Raw genomic sequence first — 16,349 nt, forward strand, 5'->3', positions numbered from 1 at the left:
CCTTTGATCTCCCCTGAGAGGGCCACCTAGCACAAAATTTACATGAGTAAACAGAGTAGAGACAAAGGGATGTGGGGTAAACAGACTTAGACTGGGAAAGCCTCTGTCTTTCCTGTGCTAATGTAAATGAGGTGGCTGCCTTCAGCCTGCCTCAGTAAAACCTTTTGGACTTCCAGAAGGTTTGAGATGACAATCTTTAACTTTCACGAGTATTTTCCCAGCCATCCTGAGTGAATATTAAGAAGCTCTGACACTGGAATTCACCTGCGTGTTCACAGTGAACTTGGGATGGTTCTAAATTCAGGGCTAGCTAGGAAACGAGAGTATAAGCACATTAGTGTGATGGAAACCCTCTAGGCTGTGGACTTGACAGTTCTGGGTTCACATTCCGACACAACCAGTAGGTGGCTCGGAACCTCAGATTTTCATCTACACAAGGAGAAGTTAACAGCATGGTACCTCCCTACAGGAGATCTTAGCCTATGAGACTTGTTTGTTTTTTAAATTGCATAACAAGGTCTGAAGATAGAGACTCTTGGTATTGGATCAGTGGCTCAGTGACATTAAGGCTGACGTTTTTGTGATTCTCTTGATGTTTCCTTCTCATTTGTTAAACCGTGATTCCAAGGTGGCTGCTGCAATTCCAGACACCCGATCAGAGTCCAAAGCAGGAAGAAAGAGAAGGAAAACGCTGGCTTTCTCTTCCTTTTGTAGAAACTCTTGGCTGCCTTCTGCGTATGTCTCCTTCCAGAATTATGTCACACAGCCACTCCCTGGCAGCAAGAGAATCTCAGAAGGCAAGCATTTAGCTTTCTAACTGCCATGGAGATGGTGGTCAGAGAAAAGGGGATTGGGAGTGCATTAGCCATTTATCAGTGTTTGCCACAGCTCTTCCTTTAATTATAAGGACTTGTCCTTTTATATTTATCTTAATGGTTGTTTCCCGCTGGGAATCATCATGTCTGAATCTCTCTCTCTTACTTTCTCTCCCTCCTTGCTCTCTTTTTCTGTCTCTCTCTTGTGGCAGCTTGAATCCTTTTGAAAGTCACTGATGAAGAAATAAACTTCAATACTCTTAGGCTTGTGGAGTCCCCCGTCTCCCCTGATACACACCAGTGAAGCCCAGCTTTGGTGTGGGGGGGCGGTGGGGCTCCCACCTGGAACAATGGAGAAGGTCAAACCAAGGAACAGCTCGGAGCCCAGACTCCTAACTTAGATGTGGAGCTGGTGACTTGAAACCTGGGAGGTGAGAACCGAGGAGAGATATCTAGAGCAGGGCTATTTCATAGAAATACAGCGTGGCCCACACGTGTACTTCAATTTTTTTTTTTTGAGATGGAGTGCCATGATGCGATCTCGGCTCACCACAATCTCCACCTCCTGAGTTCAAGTGATTCTCCTGCCTCAGTCTTCTGAGTAGCTGGGATTACAGGCATGCGCCACCACCCCTGGCTGATTCTGTATTTTTAGTAGAGATGGGGTTTCTCCATGTTGGTCAGGCTGGTCTGAACTCCTGACCTCAGGTGATCCACCCGCCTTGGCCTCCCAAAGTGCTGGGATGACAGGCATGAGCCACTGTGCTCGGCTTTAAAATTTTACAGTAACCATATTAAAAAGGTAAAAATAAATAGATATAATTAATTTTAATAATATATTTTAAATTTACCCTTATCTAAAATAGCATTTCAACATGTAATCAATATTCAAAATTATTGAGATTTTACCTTTTTTATTCTAAGCTTTTGAAATCTAGTTTGTATTTTATACTTACAGCATACTTCAACTTGGACTGGCTACATTTCAAGTGCTTAATAGACACATGTGTCTAGTGGCTAATTGGATTCAGTAGCACAGGTGAGAGACAAGGTTCTCAGTCATGTTTGACTGAATATCTCCTTTTTATAACAAATGATTTTTATTGCCCTCTGCCATCCTAACATGAAATTTATAGATACTATAACTTGTATCTGAAGCGTGGGCTAAACAACTACAACAAACAGACTCCAAAATGTATCGAGCTCAAACCAGGACTGCTCAGAGGGTTCACACTGCCTGCTGCCCAGACAGAGCCAATTCCTCAAGACAGGGGAATTGCAATAGAGAAAGAGTAATTCACTCAGAGCCGGTTCTGTGGGAGACCAGAGGTTTATTACTACTTAAATCAGTCTCCCCTAGCATTCAGGGAGCAGAGTTTTTAAGGAGAACATGGTGGGTTGGGGGAGCCAGTGAGCCGGGGCGCTGATTGGTCAGAGATGAAATGATGGAGAGTAGAACGTGTCTTCTTCAGGAACCACTGCAAGATCCGATGAGCTGGTTTATTGATCTGGGTGGTGCCTGCTGATCCAGCAAGTTCAGGGTCTGTGAAATATCTCAAACACTGATCTTAGGAGCACTCGAGGGAGGGTAAGAATCTTGTAGCCTCCAGCTGCATGACTACTAAACCATAAGTTCTAATGGGCAGAAACGGCTAATGGTTTCTAATGGCTCATGTTAGTCCTACAAAGGCAATCTAGTCCCCAGGCAAGAAGGAGGTCTGCCTTGGGAAAGGGCTGTTACCGTCTTTGTTTAAACTATAAACTAAGTTCCTCCCAAAGTACACCCAGGAATGTACAAGGACAGCTTGAAGGTTAGAAGCAAGATGGGGTCGGTAAGTTAGATCTCTTTCACTGTCTCAGTCACGATTTTGCAAAGGTGGTTTCAAAGCAAACATAACAGAAATTAAGTTCTAACTCTAACAATTCTGCATGTATGATCCTGGTCAGCAGACAACTTTTCTCCATGTGGAGGTTCAGTTTGTGGCTCGTATTATTATGCATGTTGCGGCGTGTGTGTCCAGGGAGCAGACAGGCTAAGAGAACATGGAAGGATCATAGTGCTTCTTAAAATTCTCAGCCCAGAGATAGCATATAGCACATTCCATTGACGTGAACTTGTCACAGTCATTTTAACACACTTAACAGCAAGGGAAGCTGGGAAATGTAGTGGAACTGTGTGCCCAGGAAGAGAACACCTAGGTGAACAGCCACCCCTACCTATGCACATATTTTTAAAAATTAAAAAAATAGGCTGGCAACGGTGGCTCAAGCCTGTAATTCCAGCACTTTGGGAGGCTAAGGCAGGCAGATCATGAGGTCAAGAGATCGGGACCATCCTGGCCAACATGGTGAAACCCCATCTCTACTAAAAATACAAAAATTAACTGCGTGTGATGGTGGGCACCTGTAATCCCAGCTTCTCAGGAGGTTCAGGCAGGAGAATCACTTGAACCTGGGAGGGGGGATGGAGGTTGCAGTGAGCCAAGATCGTGCCACTGTACTCCAGCCTGGTGACTGAGTGAGACTCTGTCTCAAAAAATTTTTTTTCAAATAAAATATAAGGAACTGTAATGTAAAGGAGAAATCAAAGGAAACTAATTATAGTAAAGTAATACATCTTCCAATAATATGTATTTCCACATGCATTTCTAGCTACATGAGAATAATGAAAGAGGTGCTTGCCCCTCAATTTGGAGTTACCACGAATGTGATGGGTACCAGCGCTGGGGTGTGCTGAGGTGCTCAGACACCTTCAGTGACTTTAATAAGACTTAGCAATTTCTTTATGATTATTTGTAAAAACAGAGTTAAAGTCTAGGTTCAAAGCATTTTATTTACTTTTTTTTTTGAGATGAAGTCTCACTCTTGTCCCCCAGGCTGGAGTGCAATGGCGTGATCTTGGCTCACTGCAACTTCCGCATCCTGGGTTCAGGCGATTCTCCCGCCTCAGATGCGCCTGCCGCCACACCTGGCTAATTTTTGTATTTTCAGTAGAGAAGGAGTTTCACCATGTTGACCAGCCTGGTCTTGAACTCCTGACTTCAGGTGATCCACCTGCCTCGGCCTCCCAAAGTGCTGGGATTGCAGGCTTGAGCCGCGGAGCCCAGCCCAGAGCATTTTAAATTGATTTTTTCAGTTAAATTAAGCCTCTGGTAAGACACTTGGAAATCCCGTAGCGTATGGGGACAATTCTTAGTTTTGTTATGTAGAATGGGTCATTCAGTATCCCAGGCCCTGAGATTTCCAGAGTGCCTCCCAGGCAATGGTTCTGCCATTTCCCCAGTTAAAACCTTGTGGGGAGGAGACAGGGAAAATAGGTACTGGGGGTCAAAGAGCAGCAGGAAGACGCCCTGCACTCTTCCCCATCACTGGTCTTTGCCACCTTCCTGTAGGATTTCCCGTATTCTCAGTTCACCTTTGTACGAAGCCGTCGTACCCGCTATCTCCAGGGCTCTTTCAGCAATCACCCATGCACCCCAAGGACTTAATGTTTTCTGCACTAAAACTAGTTGTCTTTCACTTAATGAAAAAGTACAGAATCATACTAGGAGGATTACAGTTTATTTAAGTTACCATTTTACTTAGTACCAAATAATTGGGATTTTTGTATTCCTTGAATGGGACTTCGGAATAATCCTTCCTTCTTTCCATTGCATTACCATGTTTCTTCAGAAGGTGGCACTAGTTGCCATGTTGTGTGTTGCTCCATAGTTGTAAGTCCAGCTCTGTTTCCTGGATGCTTCTGCCTCTTAGGACTAATATTCAACAGTGGGTGGGCGTCCACAGTTAACCTTAGGGCCTCTCTGCTGTTCAGTATTGGTAGTAGCCAAGATAGAAGAAAACTTCAGTTTTTTTTCATTTAGGTGGGGATAGCTTTAATATAGTCAACTATAAAAAGGTCAGATTGGCCGGGCACAGTGGTTCACGCCTGTAATCCCAGCACTTTGGGAGGCTGAGATGGACAAATCACTTGAGTTCAGGAGTTCAAGGCCAGCCTGGCCAACATGGTGAAACCCTGTCTTTACTAAAAATGGCGTGGTGGCATGTGCCTGTAATACCGGCTACTCAGGAGGCTGAGGCAGGAGAATCGCTTGAACCCGGGAGGCGGAGGTTGCAGTGAGTGGAGATCGTGCCACTGTGCCCTAGCCTGGGAGACAGAGCGAGACTCCATCTCATAAAAAATAAGGCTGGGCATGATGGCTCACACCTGTAATCCCAGCACTTTGGGAGGCAAAGGTGGGCAGATCACTTGAGGTCAGGAGTTTGAGACCAGCCTGGCCAAGACGGTGAAACTCCATCTCTACTAAAAACACAAAAATTAGCCTGGCATGGTGGCGCGTGCCTATAATCCCAGCTACTCAGGAGGTTGAGGTAGAGAATCATTTGAACCCCGGAGGCGGAGGTTGCAGTGAGCCGAGATCACGCCACTTTACTCCAGCCTGGGCAAGAGAGCAAGACTCCGCCTCAAAATAATAATAATAAAAGGTAAGATTAAATGACATAATTACATTCTAATTAATGTTTTAGGCTGTTTCAGTTCCTTGAAATGTCTTAGCTGTTCCCTCAGCAGATGTTGATTACACAATTATTACAGTGTCATAATACGTCTAAATTTGGCTTTCTTTTTTTTTTTTTTTTCTTTTTTTCAACCCCCCACCCCCTTAGCTTTCTTAAAGACACAAATTATCTGAATTCACATTTCTCTGAAACTTCCCATGGTTGTGAAACTGCAGAGAGGAATAATATTATTAGACAAAAGCTTTTAATATCCTCATCAGTCGCTGTAATGAGGTCGCCCAATATACCTGTCTTGATAAACATCTCATCTGTGGGTATCATTTTTGGAAGTTTAGAGTAAACCTATAGGGTGAATAAAGACGTGCCTCCTGGGGAGGGATGACTGACCATCCAGACAAATCTCACACGGTTTCATCCCACAGCAGTTGGTCTCTGAGCACCTAAGACGCGTATTAACAACGCACAAGAGACTTGTGCAGAAAGCCCACGGTGCTAACTTCTTCTTTACATAATACACTTTTGGTTGCTCAATAACATATTCCTTTTCCTGAAATAAATTTACAAGGCAAATCAAATTCTAAACAGAAGATTCTTACCAGGCTTGGAGGCAGCACAAGAGAGCTGGCTGGCTGTTCTTCCAGTGGTGTCTTCAGATAGACTGGTGACGTGGATTGGATTCTCAGGATGGGCTGGCTCTCTCCCCTGAGGATGGCAGACAGCATTGGCTGTACACTGCCCGCCTCTGCTTCTCCTCTTCTGTGGTTTCTTCATTGACCACACATCCTCATTCATCATACAATCTTCACTAATCACACCCCACACTGATATGTGTTTCTTAGATATGTTAAAGGCATTCAGTCATTTGTAGCTGGCCTTGAGAGCCATTATTCTTCAAGTGATTTCTCTTCGAGGACTTGGTAGGTGCATGCAGCTGAAGTTCCTATACCATTGGCTCAGGCAGAGTTTCCTAAACCCTCTCAATTCTCTGTGCCTTAGTAGCTCAGTCTTGTCTTCATGGCCCTCCTAGGCCAAAAGCAATAGCTAACATTTCACACAACTTAACTTGCATCTATGTTCAAACAACTTAGTAGCTGTTTGAAAAAGTAATACATATACATTAAAATATTATTTTTTTCTCTCAATTTTGTTCTTAAATAACTACAACTATTTTAAATCTTGCAATCAGACTAGATATCACCACCTTTATGTCTTGTTCCACGTTGATTTTCATATTGTTTTTGCTTTTTCTTTCAGCAAACACCAAATCCCCAGCTCTATAAAGATGCAGCACCATTATATAACATATAATGCAATTTAATGTTGAAATCGGGAAATACCGGGGCTGGGCACGGTGGCTCACGCCTGTAATCCCAGCACTTTGGGAGGTCGAGGCAGGCGGGTCATCTAAGGTGGGAGTTCAAGACCAGCCTGGCCAACATGGCGAAAACCTGTGTCTACTAAAATACAAAAATTAGCTAGATGTGGTGGTGCATGCCTGTAGTCCCAGCTGCTTGGGAGGCTGAGGCAGGAGAATTGCTTGAACTTGGGAGGCAGAGGTTGCAGTGAGCTGAGATTGGGTCACTGTACTCTAGCCTGGGCAACAGAGTGAGATTCTGTCTCAAAAAAAAGAAATTGGGAATTACCTCAAGCCAGTAGTAGTACATATGGTATCTGACAGATGTCAACTATCACTGTATTTCCCTCAAAAATTAAAAATATTCACAGTGCTCCCATGAGTTTACGGTGATTCCCGGGGTACCTGTGACACAGTTTGGGGACTGTGGGGCTGGAACTTAGTCAAATGGCTACACATCTGCCAGAGGACTGGGAAATAGAACCTACAGAATTTGGTGGCCTCTGCTCTGAATTAAATGTTACTTTTTATATTTTTACTTTCACAGGAGTATCTTAAATTGCTATTTATGAATTCTTGAAGAGAAGCTGATGATTGCTTCCCTGTAATAGTAATTATTGTATCATGGTCACCATTTTCTGAGCAGTTTTGTATAATAAGCACTCTGCTAAGGTGCTTCTCCTTTGTCCCATCGCTTAATCCTCACATATATTTATTCCTATATAATACAGTGGTAGGAAATATATATATATATATGAAAGAAACGCATTAAGTATCTTTCCCAAAATCACATAGCAATTAAGTGGCAAAGCGGATTTGAACCAGGCTGTTTGATTTGAGCATTAACTCTTTCACCACCATGCAGTATTACTTTTGACATTTACTGACTGCAAAAATGAAGAGCCATATTACATGTTTGTGTTGGCATTTTTACTGTTCTTCCTATGCTAAATAATTAAATCAGTGTTACCTTTTACACAGTAACTGTCTTCAAAGGATTCAAAGATTGAATTCTTACAATGCCCCAGAGCCAGCATGAATGAGAAGAGAGACTTGCTCAAAATAACTCGATTAACTTCTCCCAAATTCTGGTCTCCGATAATATAGGTAGGAAAAGAGGTGACCGATACGCTTTCACCCAGCTTCCCTGCAGCGGTGAGACACGACAGCATTTTGCTAAGACCTTGACCACATGTTTTTGCTGCAGGAGGGTGAGACACGACAGCATTTTGCTCACATCTTGACCACCTGTTTTCGTTGCAGGAGGCCGAGGGGAGGACGGCGCCCCCATCATCACGTTCCCTGAGTTTTCAGGGTTCAGACACATCCCAGATGAAGACTTCCTGAATGTCATGACCTACCTGACCAGCATCCCCAGGTGAGCTGAGCGCAGTGTTCGCCGCCGCCTCAGGCACTGGCTGTATTCCACACTTCCCATGCGACAGGGCTGGGTTGAGACAGACTTCCATGCACACAGCTTGCCCTGGTGTGTATAATGACTCAGCTGGCTTCTGTCACCTGTCAGTCACGAACAGGGATGTGGGAAGGGCCTGGAAAACAATGAAAAACAGTCTCCGTTTTGACTATGTCATGCACACAGGAGGGACAGAATAAACACTGCCGAGTGGAGGGAAAGCTGATGGAGCAGCTGTGCTGCCTTTTTCCTTCGCTATTGCGTTTTGGTTTTTATTTTTGGGATGGAGTCTTGCTCTGTTGCCCAGGCTGCAGTGCAGTGGCACGGTCTTGGCTCACTGCAACCTTCGCCTCCTGGGTTCAAGCAATTTCCAGCTAAATTTTGTTTTTGTTTTTGTTTAGTAGAGATGGGGTTTCACCATGTTGGCCAGGCTGGTCTCGAACTCCTGACCTCAAGTGATCCGCCTGTCTCAGCCTCCCAAAGTGTTAGGATTACAGGCCTGAGCCACCACAGCCAGCCTATAGGCTCCTGCTTTACCTGCAAGTTATTCTGGCTTGCTGGGTTGTGTTGTCTAGCACACATGACCCTTGTTTAAGGAGTCCCAATTGTGTCAGGCATCATTTATCTCTCCTAAATAAGAAAATTAGGGGCAGATTTTGTCGTTGTCATTGTCAGATGGAGAAACTAAGGCACAGAGCAAGGACTCTGCAAGGCCGGGGAGACAGCTGTGCTGGTGGCTGAGCCCATGATAGAAATGCTTTCCGGCATCTGCTCCTTCCACCCCTCCAGCCTCACCTCTTTATGCCGCTGGAGTCAGGACACGCCCAGGTCTTCAGCGGGACAGACTGTGGGCAGAGTCCACACTGGTCACCACATTTCACAGACAGGGGCAGAGTGAGGTCCAAACCCCGTCCTCAGGCAGTGCTGTGTCCACTCTCTAGCAGAGAAGATTCGGTTGGGAAAGGCTTTTCCTGCATGGGTTTGCATTGCCGATGACCCCCCGCCCCGACTGTGGTGTGGTTTAGAATGCACACAGTGGCCAGGCGTCTGGCACTTTGTCCGCTTTCCATCTGCCTTATGTGATTTAGAGGTAAACAGCAGCTCTGTGGCTGGGAGGCCACCTGGAGCCTGATACCACATGTGGGGTTAGGAAGTTGATTGCTTGAGCCAAACCCACTTGAAAAATAAGTTTTTTCTTTTACACCTTTTTCTTTCATCCATCTTATTTCTTCAGAGAGGGTTTTGGATTTATTTTTAATGCATTTCTTCAAAATAAGGACTTAAAAAAATTTCACCAATTTCCCCCTGTCCCCTCCCTGCCACCACCATATGACATGCATCAATGTGGCTTTGAGAATGTGGGACTCCTTTATTGCTGTGAGGGAGACAGCGTACCTGCCTCGTGGCTTTGCTCGGGTGTTTCTCTGTGGGACACCTCTGTCCTCTTCTAGGCCTGATTCCTACACATTCATCAGCCCTCAGCTCTGACCTCACCTCTGATGAAACCTTCCCTCACCCCAGTTCTGCTTTCAAAGAATCTTTTTTCCATTTCCACAAAACCCCAAGCTTTGCCTTTGTCTATGGAAATAATTTGTCTATGGAAATTATTTCTGCCTCCCCCATTAGACTGTGAACTTCTTAAGAGGGCGCTTTTCTTTTCTTTTTCTTTTTAAAACTCTCCAGCCCTAGCACAGTGCCCAGCTCATGGTTGGTTTTCAAAGTAATGTTGGTGGAGTTTCCAGTTTTGATAATGATTCCTTCCAAACAGTATTTGTTGTAGGGTGATGAAGGGGTTAAAATATGCCATTCTGTACTATACAACCATAAAAAAGAATGAGTTCATGTCCTTTGCAGGGACATGGATGAAGCCAGAAACCATCATCCTCAGTGAACTAACACAGGAGCAGAAAACCAAACACCACATGTTCTCACTCATAAGTGGGAATTGAACCATGAGAACTCATGGACACAGGGAGGGGAACATCACACACCAGGGCCTGTCCAGGGGTGCGGGGCAAGGGGAGGGAGAGCATTAGGACAAATGCCTAATGCATGTTGGGGTTAAAACCTAGGTGACGGGTTGATAGATGCAGCAAACCACTGCAGCATGTGTATACATTAGGTAACACACCTGCACGTTCTGCACATGTATCCCAGAACTTAAAGTAATATTTTAAAAAATGCCATTCTGGCATATTGACTATTTAAGTTAAAAGCACTTGAAACACAGGAGGTACAAGACGATCACTTTGACCTTTGTGCTGTTTCTTAAGAGCAGAAGATGGAATTCCCATGTGAAAGCCACTCTTGGCACTAGAAGGAAAGGTAACGTCCTTATCTTCGAAGAGAAGCTGAAATAGAATATTGCACAGACCTTGTTAGAAACTTATTTTTTAAGCTTCCCCACATAATTTAGTCACATGTTCATAGTTTACTATTCTTTGTTAAATCCAATATATAAGTAACTGACCCTCACTGATTCTTTGGGTCTTCATTTCTTTATGAGGGTTCTTGTGCCATGTAAAACATTTATGAATGCATTTCAGTGCTTTTCCATGCCAATCTGTGTTTTGTCAGTTGAAATCTTGGACCCAACCAGGACCCTAAGACAGTAGAGGTGAAGGTTTTCCACTCCTACAGTGAGAAGAGGGGCCCTGACGGAGAGGGGAACCCCAGCTCTTCATTCCTGCCTTTATCAGCCTGGGTTTTAAGAAGTCGAACTTGAACTCCCTCTTCAGCCCAGTGGCATTTTAGGAAAATGACCCCTCAGTTTAGCAACTTCTTCTTCTGTGGGAGCGGCAGGGAAGAGGGTGAACCAGGGACACAGAGAATAGGTGGAAGTGTCCCTGTCCCCATTCTCCTTATATTTGCTTTAAGTTCAATGTCTAGTTTTACTTAATCCCCAGGGATGCAGTCAAATGCTAAGTTAAATGGAGGATTTTCATCTTGCATTTGCAGCCTTTTCCAAATACACTGAAGACAGCTCCGGGAGCACTCCCCCCTGCCGTCCCCCCGTCCCCCCGACCATGTGGCGAGAAGCAGGGAGGGGCAGCACCCCTGTCTCACAGGCGGAGGCCAGGAGAGCAAACAGGGGCTACTGTTTTGGATTTCTTTGTTCCAGCGTAGGCTCCTTGTACAATCGCTGGGGACCTGGGGAGTGTCTTCCTTTCCTGGAATGCTGTTTGTCTCCTGGAAAGAGCGGCTGTCTGGCCAGTTGCTCCCCTCTCTTCGGGTTTTTGCTCACACTGCTTGCTGCTCCTCCCCTTGTTCCTTTCCACAAAAAGTGGAGACAAAGGGTGGGGGAACTTGACCTGGACCTCGATGTCGAATTTCCATTTCAGAATCCAAAGAATGAAACCACCCTTGTTTGTTTTGTGACTCCTGTTTATCACGATTTGCATCTTTTTGTATGTCATGTGATTATCCGGGACCAGAGTCCTTCCAAGTTGCAAAGTGTTTTGTTTTGTTTTTTGAGACAGAGTTTGCTCTTGTTTCCCAGGCTGGAGTGGCACAATCTCAGCTCACCACAATCTCTGCCTCCTGGGTTGAAGCGATTCTCCTGCCTCAGCCTCCTGAGTAGCTGGGATTACAGGCATGCACCACCATGCTCAGGTAATTTTGTATTTTTAATAGAGATGGGGTTTCTCCATGTTGGTCAGGCTGGTCTCAAACTCCCGACCTCAGGTGATCCTCCTGTCTCGGCCTCCCAAAGTGCTGGGATTACAGGCGTGAACCACTGCACCCAGCCCTGCAGAATGTTTTTCAGACAGGTGGCAGAGGGCTCATGGTTGAAATAAAAGAGAATTGATCCACTAGAAGAGGAAAATGGCAGGATGCTTGGGTTAGGGAAAGTTATCACTGTGCCTGAAATTAATTAGGATCTCTCTCGTTGTGAGTGGGTTTGGCAGGTGCAGAAAGGCTTCCCAGAGTAACTCGCTGTTCAGCAGACCTCTCTGAGAGCCCGCAGCATTAGGACACTGTATACAATGCTGTAAGGGACTGAAAACCTCAAGACAATGTCTCAGACTGCAGGAAACTCATCACGTGACTCTGTTATCAATGTTCTGTGAAATGTGTAAATAAAGTGCTATAGGAGCTCAGAAGACAAAGTCACGTCGGACGGGGAAAAAAAGGAAAACTTCAGTAATAAAATTGTTACCAGGAAAAGGGGGTTTCAATCCAGACCGTAAGAGAAGGTTCTTGGATCTTGTGTGGGAAAGAAGTCGAGTCACAAAATGCAGTGAAAGAAGCAAGCTTATTAGAGGCTATTCTGTTACAGAGTCGGGCGCCCTCAGAAAGCAAGAAGAGGAATGTATCCTCTTTAAGTTTTTCTTTTCTTTTTTTGAGGCGGAGTCTCGCACTGTCACCCAGGCTGGAGTGCAATGCCGAGATCTCGGCTCGCCGCAACCTCTGCCCCCCTAACCCGGATTCAAGCGATTTTCCTGCTTCAGCCTCCCAAGTAGCTGAGATTACAGGCATCCGCCACCACTCCTGGCTAATATTTTGTATTTTTAGTAGAAACGGGGTTTCACTATGTTGGCCAGGCTTGTCTTGAACTCCTGACTTTGTGATCTGCCCGCCTCAGCCTCCCAAAGTGCTGGGATTACAGGCGTGAGCCACTGCGCCTGGTTCTCTTTAAGTTTTTCTTATATAGGAGTCTTGTCTATATAAAGATTAAACTAAGCTGCGCCTATGTGCAGATGGCGGGACAGTGTGTAACTGGGTATCCCAGGTTCTTGGCCTCTCCTGCTCTAGGAGTGGGGGAAGAGGCCCTGGAGGTGCGGTGGGCTTCTTCAAGTAAATATTGGACCCAGAGAGTTTTGCAGAAAGCAATTTATTAGGCAGAGAGAGAGAGAGAACTAGCGAGCTCCCATGGTGTCGTGGGAGGGGATCTGGAGATGGAGTCCGCACGCGTGAGGGGAAGGGGGACTTTTAATATGGGAGTTACTCACGCCCCATTCAAGTTCTTGTCCCATGAGAGAAGTTCCTTCAAACTTCCGCTGGAGTGATTGCTCTTTGACCTTGATATCCGATTGGCTGCCCGGCCCACAAGTGTGACAAAACTTATTATGCTATTGGTTTAAAGAAAACTGTCCTTGGCCGGGCGCGGTGGCTCACGCCTGTAATCCCAGCACTTTGGGAGGCCGAGGCGGGTGGATCACGAGGTCAAGAGATCGAGACCATCCTGGTCAACATGGTGAAACCCCGTCTCTACTAAAACTACAAAACATTAGCTGGGCATGGTGGTGCGTGCCTGTAGTCCCAGCTACTCAGGAGGCCGAGGCAGGAGAATTGCCTGAACCCAGGAGGCGGAGGTTGCGGTGAGCCGAGATCGCGCCATTGCACTCCAGCCTGGGTAACAAGAGCGAAACTCCGTCTCAAAAAAAAAAAAAAAAGAAAGAAAACTGTCCTTGACATTTTAGTGTGTGAGTACATCAAAGCATAACTACAATTTTTTGAAAACATATTGTTAAGATATTGGGACACCTGGACTTCCTGTTGTTGTAGGAGTGTCCTGGCAGGTGTCCTTAGGCTGTTTTCTCAGCTACAAACATCCTATGACCATGGGTCATGGTTGGCAAGGAGCGTGCCTTGCTAGGCTCAAGCGGGAGCTGAATTTAAAATAGTGTCACCATTGTTCTCCTAGGCTCCGGCCTCCCTAACAAAATATCCTTAAGGATGGTACAGTTTCTGCAGATAGATATAGAAGGGGGCATTCCAGAGAGAGAATAGGATAGTGTTGAAGAGCTTTGAACACAGCCCACACCTGGATTGAAATCCCCATCTTATTGCTTTGCTCTCTAGCTAGATGATCTCGGGCAAATGACCTGGCTTCTATTTCTATTTAATGCAGGGTCTGAAGTTTTCAACAGAGCATATTTGGGGAATTACAGAGCATCCCGGTTGACCAACAGAGTGAGGCTACGTTTCAGACGGTCTCGCTATGTTGCCCAGGCTGGAGTGGAGTGGCCTGATCTCAGCTCCCTGCATCCTCCGCCTCCCAGGTTCAAGAGATTCTCCTGCCTCAGCCTCCCGAGTAGCTGGGATTATAGGCATGTACCACCATGCCCAGCTAATTTTTGTATTTTTAGTAGACACAGGGTTTCACCGTGTTGGCAAGGCTGGGATTGTTTCTATTTCTAAAGGACTTCTCTTTTCTTTTCTTTAGAGGCAGAGTCTCGCCATGTTGCCCAGGCTGGAGTGCAGTGGCTATTTGTAGGCATGATCCCACTACTGATTGGACAGAGTTTTGACCTGCTCTGTTTCCAGCCTGGGCCTGTTCACCCCTCCTTAGGCAACCTAAAGGACTTTTTTATACTGACTCTGTTGAGGGACCTGTTTAAGTTGGAAGAATTTTTCTACATTCATTTTCTTCACATACAGTGTGAATAGTCTTTGGAATTAGTTGTGTCTTCTTTTATGATAAGTGGCCTAAAATGCGGCCTGATATTTGTACTCTGGGAAGGAACAGGAGAACAGTGCTATTACTTGGCCTGTGAATTGTGATGAGACTTACTCCTTTGTGTTGAAAGACTCAGTGGGATTATAACAACTTCTCAGCTTTAGAAACCAGCCTCACCAGAGAAGTGAGGGCAATCTGGGCCTCTTACTGTTATGAAGTGTGAAGGGAGAATAAATCTTGGGACCCCCAAATCATTAAGCCAAATGGAAGTCAAGCTGGGAAGTGCGTCAGGCAAAACTGCCTCCCATTTTATTTCTAAATAAGGTAGCTACAAAGATTAAAAAACCACATACCTCCCTCACAATTTGCCCATGAAAGAATTCCTTGAGGACAAAAGACAGAATCAGAGTCACCCTTCTGCTCATGTGAGGCAGACGCCTTTATGATTGCTTCCTCCGCCCTATGGTTTCACGAAGCCAAGCTGAGGCATAAGTGACTGTTCTCCACCCTCTTCTCACATGTAAATTGTGCATTGCATAAAAGGCTAATCAGAGGCCCCGAGCGGTGGCTCATACCTGTAATCTAGCACTTTGGAAGGCTGAGGCGGGCAGATCACTTAAGTTCAGGAGTTTAAGACCAGCCTGGCAAAAAGGGGGAACCCCCACCTCTACAAAAAAAAAAAAAAAAAAAAATACAGAAATTAGCCAGGCATGGTGGCACACGCTTGTAATCCCAGCTACTTTGGAGGCTGAGGCAGGAGAATTGCTTGGACCCAGGAGGCAGAGGTTGCAGTGAGCTGAGATCACACCACTGCACTACAGCCTGGGTGACACAGTGAGACTCTGTTTCAAAAAAAAAAAAAAAGGCTAATCAGAGACCCAAAAGAATGCTTTTGTCTCTTATCTACCTGTGAACTGGAAGGCCTCCCCCACCCCCAGCCTTTGCGTTGTCCTGCCTTCCTGGAATGACTAAGGTACAGCTTACGTGTATGGATTGATGTCTCATGTCTCCTTAAAATGTATGAAAGCAAGCTGTGCCTCAAGCGCCTTGGGCACATGTTGCCAGGACCTCCTGAGGCTGTGTCATGGGTGCGACCTTCCCCTTGGCAGAATAAACTTTCTCAGCTGATGGAGATCTGTCTCATGGTTTTGGGTTCACAGAAGGCAATGGAAAATACTGTTTTCAAGTATTTAAACAGCACGAATGAGCAAAAGTGCTGCTTTGACGGAGTAGCTGGGTGGGGTGTTTTCCCCTGGACTTGCTCCCAAAGCGTCAGGGAGATGAATTCATCCATCTGACTCGTAGGGATAGGAATCGAGAGTGCACAGCCATGTTGGCTATTGTGCTACCCAAGGAGGGTAGGTTTGCTTCGGGGCCCTCAGGGAGGGTACTTGAGAGGCTAGATTCTGGGCACCCAAGTGAAGCCTGGAATTAGAAGGTGCTCCATGGTTTATTATGAATAAATGGTGGCGCTGGCAAGTAAGTCTTACATGTCGTGGGCACATAAGTAAACTCTACAGAGGGCAGAAAACAAATTCAGTGCCAGGTTCCTGTCCTCCTCTCTTTGAAAACTAAGTGTCTGGCCGGGCGCGGTGGCTCAAGCCTGTAATCCCAGCACTGTGGGAGGCCGAGGCGAGTGTATCAAGAGGTCAAGAGATCGAGACCATCCTGGTCAACACGGTGAAACCCCGTCTCTACTAAAACTACAAAAAATTAGCTGGGCATGGTGGCGCGTGCCTGTAATCCCAGCGACTCAGGAGGCTGGGGCAGGAGAATTGCCTGAACCCGGGAGGCGGAGGTTGCGGTGAGCCGAGATTGCGCCATTGCACTCCAGCCTGGGTAACA

At 45.8% G+C, this 16,349-nt stretch overlaps 1 protein-coding gene across 3 annotated transcripts in view; it reads left to right on the forward strand.

The window, feature by feature from the left end:
- Positions 1 to 16,349, forward strand: part of MCF2L2 (MCF.2 cell line derived transforming sequence-like 2) — a 243,153-nt gene that overhangs the window by 44,533 nt on the left and 182,271 nt on the right. For all 3 annotated transcript variants that reach the window (XM_032298476.1, XM_032298477.1, XM_032298478.1), the window contains exon 3: positions 7,951 to 8,065. In XM_032298476.1, the coding sequence (XP_032154367.1) occupies positions 7,951 to 8,065 (115 nt within the window). The remainder of the gene's footprint in view (positions 1 to 7,950; positions 8,066 to 16,349) is intronic.

This window comes from Sapajus apella, unplaced genomic scaffold, assembly GCF_009761245.1.
Source record: "Sapajus apella isolate SASKATOON/1434 unplaced genomic scaffold, GSC_monkey_1.0 scaffold38, whole genome shotgun sequence".
In the NCBI taxonomy this organism is placed as follows: Eukaryota; Metazoa; Chordata; class Mammalia; order Primates; family Cebidae; genus Sapajus; species Sapajus apella.